Here is a 23,438-nt window from a genome sequence, read left to right as displayed (position 1 = left end):
GTTTTGGGAATATACTGTCTGACCAACATCGATGACTACAAACAGGGTGTATACAAAATACTACCTTTAAGGTACTTATACGGAACCATTACTATCCACTATCCACACTACACCAATTAGACTGACTAGGTCCGTTAGGGTTACAGGAGGACAGGGGAACGTACACCCCAAGGACCAGCTGTCACTGAATCAACCTTAGAGGCTCATGTAAGGGGGGCATCTTGTATATCGATGGGCGATGGACAAAGGGGTGATCCTCCCAAAAAGGTGGCTGAATACAAGACAAACTTATCACTAATCTCCTGGAATGTGGCGGGGTAAATCCTAAGGTAGCTGACCAAGCACGGCACTACCTTATAGGGAAATATGATGTCTGTGTGTTTCAAGAAATATGGACTGTTAACAAGGTCTTTGTTAGAGGATTTACCACTTATAGCGTTGAGGCCCTGCCACCAAGGAAAATGAGCCGGGCAATGGGGGGATGTATGATCTTGGTCAGAAATTGCCATAGTCTGTAGGCATGAATTACTGAGGATAGACTCTCCTGACCTAATGGGCATTAGCTTACAATTCCCAAGGGGATTAACCTTGGTTATATTAAATGTGTATGCACGTACTTTGCCAGCAAACAGAGTGTCCTATGTTTTGGCAATGCTTGAAACGCTAGTGGAAACTTATAAAAGTAAGTCTAGCCTAATAGTGGCTGGAGACTTCAATACCTCATTTGAACCGTGTCTTGCCCTCAACATGGTAATCAGGGAACAGGATGAGCAATGGGGTGTCCCATAGCTGGTAGGTAGGCCATTAAGTCATCTTTCCCACATGGCACTGCAGATAGTGGCGGCCCAAAGGGCTACGTGCCTGTAATGGTAGAACAAACTTGGATCTAGCGCGTGCGCCCACTTTTAGAAGAGAGCACCAAAGGAGTGTGATTGATTATATCTTGTTGGATGCGCAATTATGGCCGGATCTGGTAGATATGGAGGTACTTAGCACCACTGAGAATGACCACAGCACGCTAGCAGTATGGCTTAATGGAGGGGAATTTGTTAGGTCTCCCAACTGGGGACTTTCAGACCTGCTGGAACCCAGTATCTCTAATAATCAGCGACGAGTAATGTGGCCTAGAGTCCTAGCTGATCAGGAAGCGCATGCTGAGATCTATCAGGGGTTCGTACAGATTTTAGACAAATTTGAGGATCTGCATGTAGACCCCAATCTTTTTTGTGTTTTTTTTTTACAAACTCATGGTCTACTGTTTGAAAAACTTAAATTGATTTTCTCTAGTGAATACCGAGGCAGCCATAGGTTGGGAGCAAAACATCCACATTGGTTTAATCGGGATTGTAGGATGGCTAAGCGGGCACTGGTAACCGCCATAGGGGAGTGTAATTGAGCAGATATTAAGTATGCACGAGCAATGTATAAAAAGGCTCAAAGGGTGGCAACGAAAGAAATGATGAAAGCTGACAAAAGCTACGTAAGGCATAGACGCTAGGAGAAAATTATGCCTTCTGGGCCATAATATCAGATGTAAATGGTGAATTGGGTTCTTTGAGGCGCTGTAACATCGCAGCAGATAAGTGGGATGAACACTTTGGTGCTTTATATTTGGTGAATGTAAATGATAAGGGGGAGGCCTCTGGTGATACCCCACATCAACACATAGGGAGCCCATTAGTAGACCTTAATATAGCATTAGGGGCGGAGAAACCTTCTATAGCTTTGGGTGAGGCAGGTGAGGCAAATAGTCCTCTAATTTTTTTTTTCAATGAAAGAGACGCTGGCAGCTATCGATAGTCTGAAACCTCTTAAAGCTCCAGGCTTGGATGGAATTCCCGGAGACCTATACAAGTCCGAACCACGAGTGTGGGCAGGGTATATAAATCTTCTTTCTAATGCAATAGTAAGCGGGCAGAATGCCATATACCTGGAAAGGTGCTGAAATTATTCCTGTGTTTAAAAATGGAAATGAGCGCTGCCCTGCGAACTATCACCCTATTAGCCTGCTGGATAATCTCCCAAAAATATTTGCTAGGCAGGTTCTTGACAAACTGTTGGACTGGACAGCTAGCGTAGAGATATTCTCACCCTTGCAGGCAGGATTTCGTCCCAAGACAAGTACCATCGATCAGGTATTTAGATTTTCTGTATTATACTCGAAACAGGTCCTCCTACAACGTCAGAGGTTATATGTAGCCTTTGTTGATCTACGAGCTGCTTTTGACTTAATCCCACGTGATAAATTGTGGCAAGTTCTAAGGAAGATGGGAGTCCCAAGTAGTCTAGTTGACATCTTGAGTAGACTACATTTTGGAAACTATGCCCAGGTCTGATGGGGTGGGCAAGGAGAAGTTGACATCTAGAATTCCAATAGGCCGGGGGTTCAACAAGGTTGTGCTGGCCTCTACGCTTTTTTCTATATATATGAATGACATCACTGAATTTCTTGGACAGTGTATGAATGATTCTCCCACCATTTGTGATGGGAAAATCCCCATCCTTCTGTTTGCAGACGACTCACTGCTAATTTCCAAGTCTCCAATGGGACTGCAAAATCTGGTGTTAAAATTCGGGTCCTTCTGTAGGGAAAGAGGGATGGAGATAAACTGCTCTCAGACCAAATTTATAGTGTTTGAAAATTCTATAGTCTGAACGAGGAGCATAAAAGTGGGTGACTCAAACCTTGAAAGGGTGTCAGAATTTGATTATCTAGGTATCACCTTGTCCCCAAAATTAAAATGGGACCCCCAAGTAGTAAAAAGTTCCCTAACACTAGCACATAGATCTAACGCCATTCTTCGATTCTTCAGAGCCACAAATACTCGCTCTATTTCACCAGCTCTTGAGGCTTATTGAGCTAAGGCCCTCAATGCAGCAAATGCTATGGAGCAGAAATGTGGGGTATGCTAACTCACATAGGATAGAGATAGCTGAAAACAATTTTATTATGGCGCTAGCGGCCGTATCACCTAGTACCCCCTTACACCCTTGAGATATGCTATGGGTATTAATCAGGTGATTGATCCAATACAGCTAAAACCCCTACACTATTGGGTACGGGTTAGGTCTACCGCTGAGTTGGCCACGTATAGTGCATGTTTAAGACATTTGGTAAGGCTAGACCTAGCACGGAAAGTCCCTTGGCTGGGTTTTGTCTTTGCATGGTTTAAAAAGTTGAAGCTTGAGGCACTTTGGGAACAGCCGGACCAAATCCGCCATTTAGACAAAACAGTAGTTAAGGTGGCTTACTGGTAGTATATAGAGCTAACCTGGGTCATCTCACAGAAACATATCTGGAATTCAAAGTTGTGCCCAAATTTGAAGATTTCCTGGACTTTGTCACGCCACCTAGGGCGAAAGTTTGTATCTGCGATTTAGATACGGCTGCTTGCCCTCAAACGCTTTCTGTAGTTCGCGGCAAGGAGATGGGCCATCTGTCTTATGCCCCCTGTGTAAATCTAAGCCTGAAACAGTCAATCATCGAGCCTCAAGGCGGCAGTGGTTTAGGCCAGTTTGCTTATCACTGGGATTGGGGATTATGGAGTGGCGATGCGCATGTTTATGACAAGTACAGACAAGACTTTAGTCTATCCTATGAGCCGTTTTCTCCAGGGTGTGTGGATCAGAAGAGATACAGCTCTGGCTCGGGAGGGGGCTGGGAGAGTTATTCCACATGAAGTTTAAGGACTTTGGTAAAGTAAGGCCCTCGATAGGCTCGTTGTTGCACTGCCACTTTACAAGGATTGATGGGGGCCAGTTATATAGCTAACATAGAAGCCATGCTCTGAATGAGCATTGGCGGTAGTGTAGGAGGGGGATAAATGTTTTAAACTGGTGAACTGGTGTTTTTAATTGCCGAAAAGGTTTTAAGGATTTATAAGCTCATTATGTGGAGCTAACAAAACCCTCACAGAGAAGGCTGTATTAATATATTGTGACAAGCAATATAGGGTACATAAGAAATGGAGCACCTTAGAAGATCAGAGATCGATTAGTCTTTGCTGTCTTTTATGAGAATTTCATTTTTACTGTTTTGTGTTAGTAATATATAATTCTATATTTAATAATGTATTGTTGTGTATAATATATTTTTTTATGCATGCTTTTAGGGCAAACCGCCAAAATAAAGTATTTCAATCAAGTAAAAGGGTTTAAAATGCTAAATGTGTAACTGATTCTACAAAGTTGCAACTATGTTGCTCGTGACAGCATAAGTCGAGTATTATTTAATGCTGTAGGCCTAGCAAACGTATCAGACATTTGATATAAAGTATATTGATGTGCGAATGTTAAATGGTAGACGATTATGTTACCTGTAGTCTCTTGTTTGTTCAGTTGTAATCAAAGCTAATTGAGCCGCAGGAATTCATGGAGTACCTTTTGTTTTTAACCTACATTTCCATTTTTAACCTGCGCAGCATCGTTCTCAAAGGTGTTTCAGCACTATTCTCTTTTCGTATGGATTTTAAGATTATAATATGAATTAAACTTCTTTGTAGTGCATGTAGTGTCATGCGAGGAAGAAAGACGCAGACAATGTTTGCTGAATCAAAATGCTGTTTATTCCACAGTGTTCCGAACTTCCCTGCTTCCTGCTGTTTTCTCCTCGCTTTTATTATCGCCCTGTCGTCACTAAGGGTGCGCTCACTGGGGCGCGATATGACAGGGGGGATACCTGTAAATCCCCTGACTTAACACGGAGGAATGGGCTTGCCCACTCCTACATCAACACTACATTCCTCCCCAACGGGGATACAAAACAAACCAAAGGAGAGAGAACAAACCTAGCAAAAACTGTAGACCATTAGGGCACAATGGCACTCAGACAGGCGTTAGACATGGCGGTGGTGCCAGCGTGCCTTGGGTGCCAGGATCAGTCAAGTGCAAAGTCTGCGTATCGCCGGGAGGGGTTGGCGTGGTGTTGTACCTCAGGTGGTACAGCTCGCTCCTGGACATTGGCACCTGGCTCGGCCCCACGCCAGGCACCTCGGCTCTCGTGGAGGAGTCCCCAGTCTGTGCTGGTGCCGGTAGAGACACCAGCTCCTGCTGGCTCATTGCAGGTCCCTCGGTGGTGGAGCCATCTCGGTCATCTGCGCTCTCAGGAAGAGCTAGGATCCCTCCTGGGTCGACCCTAGCGCCAGTCATGATGCACCATCGTTCGTACAGTTCCAGGGGGTGGAGTGGGTGAGACGTTTGAACTGTGCAACCCACTGTTGTCTGTCACCATGGTACCCTTCACCGCAGTCACTGTCCACGGTTGCGCTTCAAAAGGCAAATGGAATTTGCCTCCCGGGTGGCGGTCCTTGACCAGGACAGCATCCCCCACTTGGATGTGAGCTGCTCGGGCACTCCGTCTCCGGAAGGCATAGGCACTGGTGTGAGTTCTCCTTTTCGTAGACTGATTATGGGGCGGCAGCTGTGCTGCCCATGACGGGTGGTGTGGAATGGTGTCTGTGACTGTTCTCCCAAAACAGAGTTGGCTTTGGGTCACACCGGTGGTAGCGTGGGGGGTGACCCGGTACTCCTGGAGGAAAGCGTAGATAGCACTCTCAACGTTCCTGGACTCTGCCGTGGCAATGCGAATCACTTTGTTCAGCGTTTTAACAAAACTCTCTACCTGCCCGTTCGCCTGTGGCCATCGGGGTGTGATCTGGCGATGTTTAGTGTTGGTGGAGGTCAGAAAGTCGTCCCATTCCGGGCTGTTGAACGGGGGCCCGTTATCCGTGCGGATTTCTCCAAAGAGGCCGTGGGCAGCCATCAGTTTCACAAATTTTGGGATGACCATGGACGCGGATGTGGACTGCACCAGCTCTACCTCGGGGTAGTAGTCATCTACCACCACTACCATGCATGAGCCGTCAGGCAGGCTCCTAAAGTCGGCACTAACCCTTTGCCATGGGGCTGAGGGACCTTCTTCCATGATGACCGGCGCTGGGGGTCCGGAGCCCCACTGGCTTGGCAAACAAGGTACCCTTTGACAGTGTCTTCCACTAGCTGGTCTAGCCCAGGAAACCAGACTTTGTTCCGGAGGCGGTTTTTGGATTTGACAATACTTTGGTGAGCCCCATGGGCTAGGGATACGGCTCGGGCAGTCAGGCTAGATGGTATCACCAGGAGGAGCCCTCTCAGCAGGCAGCCTTCATCGCTCACTGAGAGGTCGTGCCTGACACTGAACAGGGCTTGAAGTCTGGTTTTGGCATTGATCGTGTGGAAAGGTCTCGGGGTGCTGAAGTGGGCGCCAGACCCCTGACAGGGTGGCCGTTACCGCGATCTGCAGACATTCGTCATGGTTTGTGGCTTCCACCACTTCGTTGAGCGGTATGGGCAGGGGCCTGGCTCGATCTACCACTAGCCGCACGTATTCCTCAGTCTTTTGAGCTTCTGCCACCTCTTGGGGTGTGGCCAGGCGGGCATGGAGTGACAAGAAATCGGCAGGGTTTCGCATTCCTGGCTGGTAGTCCACGGTAAAGTCAAACTCCTGCAGTTGCAGTAACCATTTTTCAATTATCTGGGGTGGTTTCGACGAGGACCCTTTGAAAAGGGGCAGCAGTGGCTTGTGATCAGTTACCACGGAGAACGACTTGCCATAAAGATAGAGGTGAAAGTGACGGCTCCCCCAATGGATGGCAATAGCCTCCCGTTCAATCTGGGAGTACCTCTGCTCCGTGGGCGTGAGCATGCGGCTGGCAAAGGCAATGGGGGCCCACTGCCTGTGGGGCTGGCATCAACAGCCAACTGCGACTCTCGATGGGGATCGAAGAACACTAGCGTGGTGTCTGCAGAGAGTGCGTTCTTGGTGGCTTGGAATGCACGCTGCTGTTCCTCGCCCCATTCCCACTGGTGGTCACCTTGAGTGAGCCTTCTCAGAGGGCCAGTGATGTCGGACAGGTTCTTCATAAATCGGCCACAATACGTGACCATACCAAGGAAACTCCGGACCCCTGAGACAGATGTGGGAACCAGGGAATCTTGAATGTCTTTTACTTTGTGTGGGTCTGGGCCAATTCCGTGTTAGGAGAATCGGTACCCGAAGACGCATATCTCCCGCTTGAGGAAGTCGCACTTTTCTCTGTGAAGCGTTAGCCCGTGTTCCTGTAGCCTCACAAAAACTGCCCGTAGTCTTCCCATGTGGTCTTCTAGAGTTGGAGCATGCACCAGGATGTCGTCGCTCACATTGAGGACTCCAGTAAGCCCTTGCAGGACCCCCTTGATGGTGTGTGTGGGAACAACTCTGCCACACTGGGAATACCAAAGTTTAGCAGTGTGTACCTCCAGAGACCGGTGTAGGTGGAAAAGGTGGTTATCGGTTGTGAGTCTGGGTGTAGTACGATCTGGTGGTACCCTGAACTGAGGTCCATTTTGGAGAACCACCAGGATGCAGAGAGTTCTCCTACGATGTTGTCTATGGTCAGGGTCAAATGTCTCTCCCTCTTGATCGCCTGATTCGGTAAGCACATGGCCACACAGATTCGGACAGCTTTTGGTTGCTTGGGCTTTTGCACGACGACGATCGGGGACACCCATGGGATGGGGCCTGATACCCTTTCGATGATGCCTGCCCGCTCCAGGAGCTGTAACTGTAAATCCCCTGACTTAACACATCAACACTACAGTGCATAGCACACTACAATGACTGTTATTTTACCCCTTTTATCATGATTACTGTTATATGTATCGTTTGGAGAAACCCTATTTAACTGCATGTTTATGTCGTACGTGAGTTAACGTACGAGGCCGGAGGGACAGAACTGGTCTGTCTTCTATGTTTAGGCGCCTCATGACGCCACGACCAATCCGTAGCGAGGACGGTCGTGACGTCAGGGGGCGGCGCGGCGGAAAGGCAGAGGCGCGAACAAAGCGCGGTGTTGCGGCTGGCCGGCTGCTCGTGGGCCTTATTCCTTGTGGCAAGAATAAAAGATATTAACATGAAATCCGGCTCCCTCGCATCCTTCATACTTGCCACTACAAATGGCGACGAGGGTCACAGCTTCTATCAAGGCCCACGAGTGTAGCCCACCTTACCTGGTGTTTCGGGAGGCCAGTGGAAAGCGCTGATATCTCTTCACGTGAGAACTACATGCAACCCCTAAGGCGCTGATGCTGCGATCTCCACACGTTTGATTTTGACGACTCCTACCGTTCTGCGCAGCCCAGTAGCCTCCCATAGTGGATGCTGCACCTGTATCACGCGGTCCTTCCAAGTGTGGCGCCCGCTTTCCGGCCATGTCGCAGACAGGTCATATCTGCGTGCCTCCTCTCTTCCTGGACTCTCCTGGTAAGCCATCCATAAAGTGGAAAGGATGGCTGCGCGCATTTGAGAACTATATTATCTCAATTGATGGTCAGGGGTATAGCCCCGAACGGAAAAAGTCTTTGTTATTCGGACTGTTGGGGAAGGCTGGACAAGTGGTTTTCGATAGCCTGCCGGTTTATGTCAATCCCCATGGAGCCACAGCTCTGCTGAATGAGTACCAGGAGGCTGTACGGCGGCTTAAGTTGCAGTATGCAGAGGAGTGCAACATCATGGTGGGGCGCCATAAATTCGCACTGCGGAAACAAGAGGAAGGAGAGACTATCGAAGAGTATATTGCATGTCTACGTGTTCTAGCTCAAAATTGTGAATTTGCAGCGATGACTGATACGTACATTAGAGATCAGGTGGTGTTCTACTGCCATTCAAAGAAAGTACAGGAACGTTTGCTTTCATGCAGGAATCCTTCACTGAAGGACGTAATTGCCATTGCAAAGGCAGTGGAACGCTCCATGGTATCTTCCAAGGAACTGGCGAACACTAGTCAGGCTTCAAATGTGTTCTATGTACAGGACAGCCGTAAACATGTGCCCAAGACTTCAGACAGGGCGGCGAGTGATAGAGGGGGAGGCAGGAGGCAGCTCGTCTGTTTTAGATGTGGGTCAAAGGATCACTTAGCGGATAGCAGGGCCTGCCCTGCCGTGCACAAAAGCTGTTCTAAATGCAGGAAGTTGGGCCACTTTGCGGCAGTATGTAAAGCAAAAAAATATAATACGGGCATGAAAGTGAGCTCGGTAAGCGAGAGTGACACTGATGCGGATGCGGACACGGTGTTGTCCATTGATGGTGAGGACGGTAGAGTGAAGGGTCCCATTGGCTCCGTCATGATTGGTGTGATAAAATTGCCATTTACGGCTGATTCTGGTTCCCCCCTTACCCTGATCTCTGATAGGACATTTGATTCGAAGTGGCAAGATGTACGACTGCATGAGACGGATGTGAGTCCAAAGGCCTTCGGGGAACACGACATAGTGATGAAAGGTTACTTCTGGGACTCCCTCACCTTTCGAGGGCGCACTGTGAGAACAAAGATATATGTGGCTGAAAATGGGAGGAGCCTTGTGGGATGGAAGGATCTGGCGAAGCTAGGTGTGATGCTAGTCCCTGGGGCAGAAGATCCCATAGTTCTGAGAGATGACTGGGTCAATTATGTGCAGCCTGATGATTTACATGATGGTTAGGTTGAGGTCCTCGAAATGTTTGACTCCGTTTTTGAAAACAAGGTAGGGTGTGTAAGAGGATTTGTGCATGCTATACGGTTAAAAAAGGGTGCCCTACCAATAAAGCACAAAGTCAGAACGATTCCTCTTTCTGTAAGGGGGGAGCTTAAGGCTGTTCTTGATAAGCTGAAAAGGGAAGGAGTAATAGAGGAAGCAGGTGCATCAGAATGGGTGTCCGCAATCGTGGTGTCCAAGAAGAAGAGGACAGGGGACATTCGGTTGTGTGTAGACCTGCGATCACTGAACAGAAATATCCTGGTGAACTGCCATCCTCTGCCCAACATTCAGGAGATATTGTCGGCCACAGCAGGATCGAAGTTTTTCACCCTGATAGACCTGAAGTCTGCATACCACCAGGTATGTCTCACGGAGGAATCCAAGGAACTTACCACCTTTATTACCCCGTTTGGAGCATACAGGTACATCCGTCTTCCATTCGGCCTTGCATCGGCCTCGGGCGTCTTTCAAAAGCTAATGGACCTCCTCTTCTGCGATATGAAGGGGGTTGAAGCATTTCAGGACGACATTCTGATACACACGGAAGACGAGAAGGGGCACTTAGAACTGCTGCGCAGAGTGTTGGAGGTGCTACAAAAAAGGGGGATGACAGTCTCCAAAGACAAGTGCAAATTCATGGAAGACAAGATAGAATACTTAGGGCATGTGCTTACCCCAAATGGCATTGCGCCGAAAGATGATTTAGTGAGGGCCATACGAGATGCCCCTTGCCCAGGAGACAAAGACGCCTTGCGATCGTTCCTGGGACTCAGCGAATACTATTCCAAGTTCATGCAAGGATACGCAACCACTCTGGAGCCTCTAAGGAAACTGCTACGGAAGAACGAAAAATATACGTGGACACAGGAACAAAGCACTGCCTTCGAATCCGTCAAACAGGTAATCGCCGCGGCCCCAGTATTACGACCGTACAACAAGGACCTCCGGAATGTAATCACGGTTGACGCTAGTGCCAAGGGAATCGGTGCAGTGTTTTGCCAATTCCAAGGGAAGAAGGAGAACACTGTTGCATTTATATCGCGGTCATTGAGCGAAGCAGAGAAGCACTACAGCACCATCGAGCGGGAGACGCTCGCGTGCGTCTGGGCCGTGGAGAAACTGAGAAATTATTTGTGGGGCAGGGAGTTCGAATTAGTCACCGACCACAAACCCTTGATATACATGATGGACGGTGAAGGACGTGGCAATGGCAAAGCCAGCTCGAGGCTCCTACGTCTACTGTCTAAGTTGCAAGAATATCATTTCACCGTCAGACACATCAAAGGGGGTCTCAACTGCAGGGCGGATTGCCTATCTCGCATACCGATCCCGGGTGAGGAGAATGATTCCCTGGATGACACGGAGTGCGTTCTGGCAATGGTTGACGCAACAGCCATGTGCGAGGGATCCATATCAGAGGAAGAATGGTTGACGGCTCAGGAGAAGGACGTGACTATGCGGAGGGTGATGGACCACATGAAGGCTCATTGGCCCCCTATCCGGAACTTGCACGGGGCACTCAGAAGTTTCCAACAGATTAGTTCCGAACTCACCATCGAAGGCGGCTTTGTGAAGAGACACGAGCTGTTTGTACCTCCGGGAAGTTTAAGAGACAAGCTAATCAGGATTGCCCATAAAGGCCACCCGGGCAATACCGCTACAAAGAATCTCCTCAAGCAGTACTACTGGTGGCCAGGGATGTGCAGCGACGTCAGCAGATTCATTGATCGGTGTGGACCGTGCTTAAGGGCCGATAAGCACTGGAAGACGACAAAAGGAGAGTTGCAGCTGGTGGACATACCTGCCGGCCCGTGGAACAAGATTGCCATTGATTTTGCGGGCCCATTTACAATGCTACCTGACGAGTGTAGACATCTCATCGTCCTTACGGATTACTTCTCCAAATGGATTCACTACAAGTTCGTCAGGGAAGTTACCACTGAACGAGTGATCAAGGCATTGACGAAAATTTTCGCGATTGAGGGACAGCCGAAGATCATGGTGTCGGACAACGGCACCCAGCTAGTGTCCAGGCAGATGACGGATTTTCTGTCCAGGTTGGGGATTAAGCAGGAGAAGACCCCGCTGTACAGCCCGAAGAGCAATGGGCAGGTTGAGCGTATGAATAGATTCCTCAAAGAGGGCGTGCAACAGGCGATCGCTTCCAACATGAATGTGAAAGCGTTTCTGGCGGACAAGATGAACACTTTCCACAACACGCCCAGTGAGGTTACTGGACACACTCCGTTTTATTTGATGAGAGGGAGAAGATGCATGAGTGAGCTTACCCCCAAATTCAATAAGTGGTATGACATGAACCGGGAAATTGAGGCAGAATCTGATGAGAGGTTGAGAGTCAAAGCAAGAATAGTGGCCAAACAGGAAAACAATAAGAGGTACGCTGACATGGTGAATAGAGCCAAAACTAAAAATATAGCGCAAGGGGATTGGGTATTGGTGAAGAAACCCAACAGGGTGATGAAGGGGGAGTCTGTGTTTCAAACCCCGGTGCGTGTGCAAGGAGTGACAAGAGGGGCAGTCTGTCTGGAAGGAGCGGGGTGGCGGAGCAAGGACGACATAGTTAGGCTCAAGGCTGGTCAAGAGAAAATCATCATGAAAGATATCCGTGTGGATGGGCCGAATGCACGGATGATGTTGACGAGTGGCAAACTCACGAAGCCAGGGATGTAGTCATTGATGAGGAGGAATGTGCGAATACGCCTTCCAGGCCAGGAATAAGTGGACAGGGGAGTGCAGAGCGATGCGAGAAGGCATGGCGTGGCTTGACGGCTGCCTCAGGACAGAATGGTTGCAGGCCCGAATCTGTGGAGAGCGACAGTCACAATGTAATGGGGTCAAGCCGAGAGGATGCGTGCGCCGTCAAGGCGAATTCACTTCAGTATGTTACTCCGAGCAGGCCAATTAGGCGTATCCGAGCACCCAAGAGGTTCGAAGATTTTGTTATGAGGTGAAGTTCCTTAAGTTTTCTTGTTCTGTTGAAAAGGGAGATGTCGTACGTGAGTTAACGTACGAGGCCGGAGGGACAGAACTGGTCTGTCTTCTATGTTTATGCGCCTCATGACGCCACAACCAATCCGTAGCGAGGACGGTCGTGACGTCAGGGGGCGGCGCGGCGGAAAGGCAGAGGCGCGAACAAAGCGCGGTGTTGCGGCTGGCCGGCTGCTCGTGGGCCTTATTCCTTGTGGCAAGAATAAAAGATATTAACATGAAATCCGGCTCCCTCGCATCCTTCATACTTGCCACTACAGTTTACAGGAATGTTATTTCCGAAATAAACAATTTCCAAATCAAATGGATACAACCTCAAGGAAAAGGAAGTGCGCGTATGCAAAAGATGCCCACGCCACCCCCAACAGCTGAGAGTAATAGGCACAAACTGTTAATTTTACAAAGGTTATGAACTTAAACATTACGTGGGAAGTTGCTTACCTTCTCTGGGTCGCGCGGAGCCATCTCTTTCTTCGTAAAGTATGCTCTATCTAACGAGAGGAACTCTCGAGCAAGTGGCACTCAGTGGCAACGGATAGCAATAGAGAAGAGCCAAAAAAAAAAAAACACTATGCCTTGTAATAATGTTCCGAACTGTAAATAGTAATCCTTCTTCAAATGGGTTTCCGTCTAGACTGACATTCGAAATGCTACCTCGTTGGTTCGTACATCAAATGCGCATGTTCACTGTAGAGACCCGCTTACTTAAGCACGCGCCAAGAAGCATGCAGGCCCCCGCACTTTGAGCACGTCTGAAAAACGTATATCTTCGATTACTTGCTGCATTTATCAATATTATTAACCATAAGTATGTGCTTTTTGTAAGAATTGTTTCAATCATTTAATTTACGTTGGTAAAGCGCATTCTCGCTGAGCAGTGGGTACTGTAAGGTAACCAGTATCTCTACCGTGGGCATGCGCAGTTGCGAACGTTTTGATCAAGTCAGGAAAGATGTGTCCCCTGTTTGGGGCATGAGTTCTCTAAGTATAAACTGACACTCCGCACGTTGTTCACACACAGGAAGCTGTCCGTTTTGGAGGTGTGTAGTAAACACCGAAGTCTTTCCAGTGTTTACTCATTTTAAGTTAAACAGCGCTGTTCGCTGCAAAGGAAATCAGACGAGAAATGTCTTGGCAGGATTCATCTGAGGTGAGTCGTCACCGAGACAGAACAAAGGTATCAGAGGCGCCTACCATCGAAATCTACTCTTTCTTTCACAAGAGGGATTTAATTTATGAACAGCTCTACGCTTTAGTCATTGACGTTGGTTTTCGGAGAATCAGAACACATTGTCACTTATAAGGAGTTAAAGTTGTGTTGGTGAAACTATGGGTGACGCATATATCAGTTTGGATGACGTTCACAGGTCGCGAGTCAGAGCGGAGATGCTTATAAGAATTTACTCTCCTCGTGATGTAGAAGAGGTCGCCAAGGTATGGGGTTCGGTCCGGATTAATACTAAATGGTTTATAATAAATATATTAAAAGTGCATTTACAGGGCAGGTCACCAGCTGGCTACAATTGTAGTTTGGTTAGTATACAGAGTATAATGGGTAAGACACTGTGTCAGGTTTGCAAATCCAAACTCTCCAGGTTGCAATATCCTTCAATGAGGTAACAGAAAATAAAATGCAAAATTTGTACTGTACATAAGCATTTGAAGCCTCGCAGATGCGTTCTCCAAGTTTCGTGGTACGGTCATCATTTGAAGCATAACATACTAAAATACTACCAGGTTCTACTAATAAACTATCACTTTATTTTAACTTTAAATTGCTCAAAGCATAGTTGCAACTAGTAAATACATAAAAATAAAGAATTACTATTGCACTCATTTATTTCCATGTTGCTATGTATAGTCTAAACGATACAACTGAAGAATCGTGTGACAACTCAGGTTTTTTTTAAAGTTGCATTTCTGAAGCGCACACATCTACACGGTTGATGCATGTACTTTATATAGAACGACAAGACCAAAGCAAGTAGGACTTTCTCTCGTAATGTAAATATAAAGAAAATAGGCTTATCCCGATAACGAGGCTGTTTGTTGAAGCAACCGATGATTCAAAGATTGTGTCTTCCAAACTGTAAAAACACACATCTTGTTTAATTTCTCAGCGCGCAAGTGAATATCGCACCTCCCCTTCCCCCACTCAGTCTTCGCATTTAAGCATTAGATTTGCTACACAATAAGCTGCATTTGTCATGAATAAATGGAATACTTATGCATGTCGGTGACTTCTTATATAGTAGAAACCTAGATGCAAAGTAATTGAGTGCTGTACAGTAGAGGAGTAAATAATATAAGCGGTCTAGGTGGACGGGAGGGTGTAGGATGCATAGAGGTGGGAGGGAGACATAATATAAGAAAGGGAGGGTGTTCCCAGTAGACTCGGACAAAGGACATAAGGGATAAGGTAGATCTAATGGAGGGGCGAGCAGGGGGGAGTGTGCAGGGACCATGGCAGTGAGGGAAGTGAGGCACTTCTCCGAGAATTAAATAACAGAGAGGTTATATTTTAAGATGGTACTGCTTGAAAAGACGAGTCTTCAGCTTGTCCCGGAAGTGAAAAGTTTGGGTCCTGCCAGATTTAATTAGAATAGAGTAACATACCACGGTTGCTTAGGTTTGGTGTGTTATTTTGCCCTCTTGTATTTGCTTATATCTGCTGTATTCATATACAGTGATGTCTTGCAAATTGAATCACCCCACTGTGCTTACAGGTTAGAAGGAATGGCTGCACAAACTGCTAAAAACATAATTGAAAATCCGTTTTGTTTCTAACAATGGGGTGGTTATCTATATTGCAGAAGGCCGTGGTGTTCTGAAGACAGTAGTGTCTAGTGGAGTAGTATTGAATTTTGTTGCAGCTGTCCTTCACATGCATGTACTTGTGTGCCAGGCAGAGGGTCTCACAGTGTTTCTGGTGAAAACTGGCAGTAGGTTGGTGGCTTTAGAGTAGAGGATTTAGGGCCATATGTACAAATACATTTTCCCATAGACACAGAATGGGTAAAACCCTTTGCTACATCTGGCCCTTAGTTTCCCCGGACTGTAATGCAGCAAAAGGCTTGCTATGTTATTATGGATTACTTGGTAATTGGACATTTTATATTAAGGCAGGGTTAGTTGATCAGGTTGGCATAGGTCAGTTACAAGTTGAAGGTAGTTTTCACTACCACCACATGGATATGAGATGGTCTAAACAGGATAATACACTGAAAAATATGGAGATGTTTAAATCTGAAACTTCAAAATGCCGTTGTGGGGGAACTTGGCTGTTCTGACAATAGTGCTTCTAGAACGTATGGAGAGATGCCTACTTGGCTGTGTGCAGATGTCTAGGACAGTGACGCCACATGCTAACATAGTGATAGCACCTCTGCCCCTGGTGGAATGGACATGCTATTCCTCCGGAGGCTGCTTCTTCACCAGAGTGTAACTTATCTTAATGGAGAGCATGATCCACTGTGAGATGGTATGATTTTGCACAGCCTTGCTTTTTTTTGCTCCGACGAACCCCACAATGAGCTGATCATCCACCTAGTGAGATCCACACCTAAATCTTGTGTGCCGTCGGGGGAGAGACGGGCCAAAGTCAGTCCCTCAAAAAAAAACTCTGTCATGTCGGGGTGTGTCTCATCGTTAGCTCGGTATACAACCTGAAAATGGGTTACCAGGACAGTCAGTATGTCATTCCTTTGCATCACCATCCACCCCCTCCCCATGCCTCAATGTCCCTGCGGCACAGAATTGGTGGGATTTCCTGCTCGCGCTTTAGTATCCAAGCCAACAGACCAGATTTGTCACCTTCCCTGTGCAGGCCCTGGTGGTAAGACTTAAGTGTATGCTTAGCTAGGGTGTATCACAATTTCTGTAATGTACGTTGAGTGCGCAGAACCTCTCCCCATACAGTGGCAGAACCTGCCTTGTCCTTATAAAGCTGTGCTAAGGTCCGCTCGCTACTCTCAAGGTCTGCTGCAAGTTGTCGCCGGACCCCACATGTTATCCCAATAGAGGTCCCTCTCATGATGGCCTTACGAGACTCCCATTTCATGGCCCTAGTTTCCCTGGAGCCCCAGTTATTCAAGTACTGCTGAATCTCCATCTGCCTCCAGACAAGCCACACTCGTTAGGAGATCTGGAGGCATGCGCTGTATGGCGCAAACCATCCCCCCCAACCCGGGTGAAAAGAACACTGGGCTATGATCAGATAGGTACCTCCCCAGGTGGTCAACCCTCCACAGTGACCCCTGGATCCGGTGCTGCAAAAAAGGATCCTATCCAAGCGACTCTAGGTATTGTGCTTCACAGAATGACACGAATAACCATGTGCCTCTGGGTGAAAGGTGCTCCGACAATCCAGTAACCCCATATTCTGCAAGACTCGGTCAAGGGTCTCTGACATCTCTGGTTTCTTACCCAGCCATGGTGTGTGGTGATCCCAACTCCTGTCTAGAATACAGGTACATTTCCCCGCTCATATTAAAGGGAAATCAGCAATGTCATTGAGTAACCCCTGCATTTTGTAGTAGGACTGTTGGTCATCCACATTTGGGCCGTGGGTGTTCAAGATAGTAAGTTCCCTGCTATCCAGTGTGCCCTGTAGGTCTAGATATTGACCCTCCACATCTGCTTCCAGGAATGTGGAATTTAATAAACTTGTCCATGGGACAAATTTTATTAAATACTAGTAGTAGAATACTAAATCTACTTGTCCTGTAAAATAATCCAATTGTCCCTTTGATGCCAGGTAGTCTGCCAACAAATTATAGCAGCAATCACTTTAAACACAAACACATTATATAAGTCCTTTGATAAAAGCATCTCTGATTGTGCCAGGGCTTATACTGTAGTAGTATTTGAATACTAGCAATTCCCTTATTTTGCCACCGTTCTGCAGATTTACATACTGGGACAAGAGGGAGTTGAAGGAATAAGTTCCAGGGTTGGAATGCACTTTTGAGTCTTTGCAAACCAAGTAACTTCATATTTTTAGGAGTTTTCACCAGCTCTACTCTCATCTTTTCCTATACTGAGCAAGTTTGGAAATTTACTCCTGACAAGGGCAGAAGTAATGGAAAAAAGAGGTGAGGGAAAGTTAACTTGTAAATGCTCAACAGATTTTCGCATGAGCAAATCTACACATGCATATTGCTTTTGCTAAAATGCAGTTTCCAGATATTTTCTAGGAATGCAATTTCCTGGCCTATTTTTGTAAATTCTTGTGAAGTTATACAAGCCTAAATTCTCCACTAATGCAAGGACATATCCCACAAGTGCACTTTTGTGACTTTCCCTAAGAATTAAATCTGGTGTTAACTAATACTTTCTGTTTTTAGTAAAATTCTGTCTGTATCCCTCTACCGGCTGGCTGCACTGTGAGTGGCCACATTCTGCTCTTTCACAAGGAGCATATTGGCACACAAAGTAGTTTTGTTTAGTGCCAGGGAACACTGTGGCAATGTGTGTTTTTTTTTTTTTAAACCAATTTTGTTTTTGCCTTTTGTCAGCGTTTGTTATAATGATGAGGGCACAGCAACTCCCACAGCAATCAAGTTTTACAAAAACCACGTCAAAGCAAGACACACGCTGATAAACCAAAATGTTGACCACCAATGTCAGGGTTATTGGCTGTGCCAATACTTTGTTTGTTTTCGTGTTTCCCATAATGTTGAAAAGGATTACACTGATTTTCCATTGTGAATATGTTTTTGGAACAATAGTATGCATTAACACATTTTACTAATTGATACTTCAAAGAGATGTTACCTAAAATTTTACAATAGTTTAGCAAAACATTTATTTTCCTAGTTGCATTTTTTGTGAACATTTCATTTTGTGAGCAAAGAATAATTGGTCTTGCTTTTAAGCTTCTGAAAATATTTGCATCTAATCAGAGAACATTCTGGGAGCATTATACGTTGCCTCATATTGTTAAACTTTGTAAACATGCGTATTCATTTTTATACTGGAACTACTGTCATTAGTGCAGTCCAAACTTATAACATTTCCTAAAAGCACTTACCCTAATAATAAAGGCTTTGTATTAATAAGCCATAAACACAAGTTTGAACAGCATTAACATATGGGCACAAATATTACCTTAACTGCAGACAAAGCCTTTCATTTATCCATAATGCTGTACTGTAAAACTGGCTCCCAAAGGGTTTGTGCTGCAGGTGCTGGGTCTACTTGTCCCAGTGACAAAATGAACATGAAATTTTATTGTCCTTGATCCCAAACAGTATGTGCTGGGCGTCGGTCTGTAGGAATTCCACACCCCTATACACATGCCAATCTAAATCGCCACCCCCGTCATAGGAAGAGTATGAAGCTAAAAAAAAGTTGACGGATTGTCATGTCCCTGTACCGTTGCTGAGTCCTAGCAACACACAGACTGTGTTATAGTAGGATTACAGAAGAACGAATGGGGACTGAATGAGTGTTTGTACTTCCTACATGACCACGATTGATAGAGGCTATAAAAGCCTCTGACCCCACAGGTTCATTGCTTGACAATTTTTGGTCATGCTTGGACATCAGTCTGACTCCTAGCTGCTTCCTATGTCCGTCAGCAGCCCGGTGTAGTCCTTGCTGATGTTGACATCACATCCTGGAGTGGGTGTACCTTTCCTATCACGGCGGCTAGGAGCATTGACTAGCGCTCCTGCTGAAAAAGTAGCTTCCTGCAGGCACTCTGTTCTTCGGTGTTGTGGGGATTTGCTGGCCCAGGCTTTGTTCTATCCTTGGCTGAAGAACCCAGAGAAGCCCGTTGTGGACTGTGCAACACTTGACAAGAGGTGCGCACACATTGAAGGGTGCATTTCGCTTCTGGAAAAGGAATCCAGCTGAGGTACGTCATGGATCAGTGCACGCTTGATAAGAGCCGTGTACGATTGGATGGGCAATTCTCGTTTCTTTGTGACTTTGCCATTTACTTGTGGAATCTTTCCCCTGCAAGCTTTATTTTAGTTACTTGACTATGTACCAGAGCACGGTCACAGGGGAAGCGGTGCTTATAGGAGGAACAGCCTTGTTTCTTGTTTCTATGTATATTTTATCTGCGCACTATGAAGTTACTTTTCGGAGGTGTGCTGTAAGCCTCTAATTCTCCTGCCAGTCTAGAGAAAAGTTATCTCTGGACCACTGATTATTGCCAGTGGAATTTTGTCTTTTAACACATTGCTGTCTCCTTCAGTACTCTGGTTTTCCAGTCTGACAGTATCCTCTGTAAATGTTCTGTTCCCCGCTTATGGTTTGAACTTGAGTGAAATCTAAACAAATTCCTCATTGTCTTCTGGAACAGCCCTTCTGCACATGCATGTTTGCCTGAGTGAGTATTAGAGGTAGGAGGAGTTACCCTCATTAAGTTTTAATGTTAACATTTGTGCATAATAGACTCTTGCGTTCCCTTTCTGAAGTTACCACACCCTATGTTGGCTGGTTAGACATGCTGACTAACCAGTTCCTCCAGTGACGATGCAGCAGGACAGGCCATCCGGTATTCCTGGTTGTTTTTTAATTGTTTTCTCTACTTTCCCTTCCCCCTGGATGTTCATCTTGGATGGGTAGTTCTTACTTGCCCCTTGGGGGAGAACACAAAGGGGAGTGGTTGAACAGTCCTCAGTCTATCACCCCTGCCGACCGGTTTACTCAGGTTAGTGGTTACAAGCTGACACCCCTCCATTTCTACACTCGCTTCTGAGCCTCTGGCATGTTGATGCCATTTTTAGAAAAAATCCAGACACTTTTATCCAGAGCTTGTTTCCTATTTTTCCCCAAAAAAACTAAAAACGTTGCCATATTTTGCCTATTTTCTCTCTCGCCTCCAGGGGAATACACAAACCCTGGATACACTAAGAGACCTAAGTGCAGATGACCCCCAAATAGCCAAAAAAAAGGACTCAGCAATTGGGAGAAGCTTTTGGGGGGAGGGCGGACCCAGCAGCTAAGGGGCTATGGTGTAAGAATATTGTTGTGCTTTAATATCGTTTGGAATAATATACTTGTAAATAATATTGTTTTTGTTTTTTAATTATTTTAATGTGATTTAGTTCATATATTAATTTAATGGGTTAATGTTTGAATAATTGTTACTATTTTTTAAACATAATGTGTAATTTTATGTGATATTGAATTGTCAATAGTAACTTATTGTGTCATAGCGGGTGGTTGATATGAATTATGTAATACTGATTTAATTAATGATATTGTAGGTGCAGGTTTCTATGTTTGTAGGGGTATAGGGTGGGAACCTAATTTGGTAATAGGCAATAATTACAACTAATTTTAATTTATTGTTAATTGTGTAAAGTTTGTTATTTATTTTAGTTACATTTTGTGTATGTTGTGCTGGTTTGTGGGAGTATAGGGTGGGAAGTTAAGTATTATTAATTAACACAAAATTATTAATTCATTAACAATTGGAGGAATTATTATGTACATTATGTAATACTGAATTATTTTAGTTGTGGGTTGCTAGGTTTGTAGTGGTATAAGGTGGGAAGATGAGTATTATTTAATAAAAACATTGTATAATTAAATATTTGATTAATTTTAATTGTGTAATAATTATATGTTATATTTTAGGTGTGGGTTGCTGGGTATGTAGGGGTTTTGGGTGGGAAGGTAAGCAATTATTAATAATTGTTAATTAGTTATTTCATTGGTTATCAATTATGTAACTGTATATTCTTTATTTTAGTTATGGGTTGCTAGACTTGTTAGGGGTATAGGCTGGCTAGTTAATTAAGTAATAATTTAGCAACCATTACTTTTACATTGAAAATTAATTATTACATTGTTTATGAATTTGTAAATTTGCTGTTTTATTTATATATATATATATATATATATATATATATATATATATATATATTATGTTGAGTAATGTTTATATTGAGAGTTTTCTGTTTTTTTCAAAATTAATATGGTTATGTAAATATGTAATATGTTTGAAGTGAAGTAGTTTGTTGCATAGATTGGAGTGGGAATAGTAAATCCTACTCTTACGAAGTCCAATGCTTTCCCTACTGTTGTATACACTGGAGTGGGGATAGTAACTTTAACCCATCTGAAGTCCAAATCTTTCCCTACTGTTGCTTAGACTAAAGCGGGAATAGGAATTTTAACTGCTCTGAAGTCCAGCGCTTTCTCTACTGTTGCACAGACTGAAGTGGGAATAGTAAATCTTACCCCACCGAAGTCCAACACTTTCCCTACTGTTCCACAGAGTGAAATAGGACTAGTGAAGTCCAACCCTTTCCCTACTGTTGCACAGACTGAAGTGGGAATAGTGCATTTATTATTCCCAGACTTAATACATTTCCTAATACTGTTTAAATATATGTATTATTAATAACTTACATTTTATGGTATATGTTTATAATTGTGTTTGTTTCTAAATTTTGAAAACATTTCTTGTAATTTTATTTATTTGTTTAGTAAATTCTATAGGGGTCATTACGAGTTCCGCTGTCGCAGGACAGCCATGTTGGCGGTGGCGGTCGTATCGCCAACAGGCTGGTGGAGAAGACTGCCAAATTAGGACCATGGCGGTCTTTCCAACAGAATACAGCCCATCCACTGCCAACACCGCCAGTGCAGTTAGACCGCCGCCACGGACAACTGCAGCCACCTTCAGGCTAGCAGAGACCATGTTCCCGCCCCCCAGATACACAGCATAGCACAGTCATACACAACACTACCAAATGACACAACTACACCACAACCGCAACACCCCAAAACACTGTTAAGCACACACAGTACACACCTCCAGTTGACAAATCATACATACAACACAACGTAACAACACCAAAGAACAAACACACACAATCACACATTCAAAGAATGAGCCATACCACATACCCTGCAACACACATCACAACGGATCAGACGTACCCGTCCCCATACACACTCACGCACACAGTACAACCACACTAATGCATACAACAGAGCAAATGACACATATCAACACAAACACCACACAATACCAACACAACAATATGTCGCCAACATACACATGCCCTTCACACAGCACACCCATCACTGTGGGGACAATTGTCATGCACACAACCACACATGCAGCCCAGACACAACTGGTAGCACAACCACCACTCACACACAAATGCGCACACACACAAACAATGTCAGCCAACACCAAAACTGCCCTAAGTAAAGAAATTCCGGACAAAGATGTAACCTTGAAACCAACTACAGATTGCTCCTGTGATACATAAAATTTATTTGAATAAATGTCCAAGGCCAGACCCCAGCCCAGTAATTACAAGTGCAACATGCACAAAATGCACGTGTGTGCCCCAATTTGACTCCTGACTGCCATGTAACCTCCACAGGCTGGGGCATCAAGGGGGAAGGCAGGCACTTCAGGGATTGGGGGGGGGGGGGGGTGAGCTTAGGCGTGGGTGGGTGATCCTTGGGCTTGGGAGTTGGGGGTGGGGGGCTTAGGTCAAGGCTTAGAGGTATATTGGGAACTCTTCAGAAGGGTCAACTTCTTAGCAGGGGAGGGGCATGGGAACTTTCAGGGGTGGAAGGGGAGGTCTTGGAGGTGGAAGGGCTGAACTTGGGGAGGGACACAAGCCGTCTAGGGTATCACTGAGTGGGAGAGCAGTAGGGAACATGCTCAACTCGGAGAAGAAAAGCTTCTTACACGGGACGGTCATGGCAAAAGGTTTTGGGAGTGGTTGGAGAGGTAGTGTTTGTAAGAGGTGTCTTGGTGGATGTCTTGAGTGAATGTATGTGCGAGGTATGCTTTTGGGTGGAGGGTGTCTGTTGGGTGGGTGAGTGTGGGCATTTATGTGTCTTGGGATGAGAGGGAGGGGTGGAGGTGCTGGGAGGTACCGTGGTGGATGGGTGACTGCCTGTTGGGGTGG

General features: G+C 45.6%; 2 protein-coding genes across 3 annotated transcripts in view; one reads left to right on the top strand and one right to left on the bottom strand.

Annotated features, from left to right (window-relative positions):
* LOC138299192 (zinc finger protein 485-like) overlaps positions 1–13,274 on the bottom strand; it is a 112,690-nt gene extending 99,416 nt beyond the window's left edge. Inside the window, exon 1 of one of the 2 annotated variants that reach the window (XM_069237295.1) lies at positions 12,982–13,274. In XM_069237295.1, the coding sequence (XP_069093396.1) occupies positions 12,982–13,005 (24 nt within the window). In that variant the 5' untranslated portion in view covers positions 13,006–13,274. The remainder of the gene's footprint in view (positions 1–12,981) is intronic. The other variant, XM_069237301.1, reaches the window with a different exon arrangement.
* A 260-nt stretch (positions 13,275–13,534) lies between these two features.
* The window catches only part of LOC138299183 (zinc finger protein 282-like), a 66,990-nt gene continuing 57,086 nt past the window's right edge, over positions 13,535–23,438 (top strand). Inside the window, exon 1 of the mRNA XM_069237282.1 lies at positions 13,535–13,690. Within this exon, the coding sequence (XP_069093383.1) occupies positions 13,667–13,690 (24 nt within the window). The 5' untranslated portion in view covers positions 13,535–13,666. The remainder of the gene's footprint in view (positions 13,691–23,438) is intronic.

Source organism: Pleurodeles waltl, chromosome 1_2 (assembly GCF_031143425.1).
Source record: "Pleurodeles waltl isolate 20211129_DDA chromosome 1_2, aPleWal1.hap1.20221129, whole genome shotgun sequence".
In the NCBI taxonomy this organism is placed as follows: Eukaryota; Metazoa; Chordata; class Amphibia; order Caudata; family Salamandridae; genus Pleurodeles; species Pleurodeles waltl.
The sequence above is the reverse complement of the archived record's forward strand: the minus strand, read 5'-3'. Positions and strand labels throughout refer to the sequence as shown.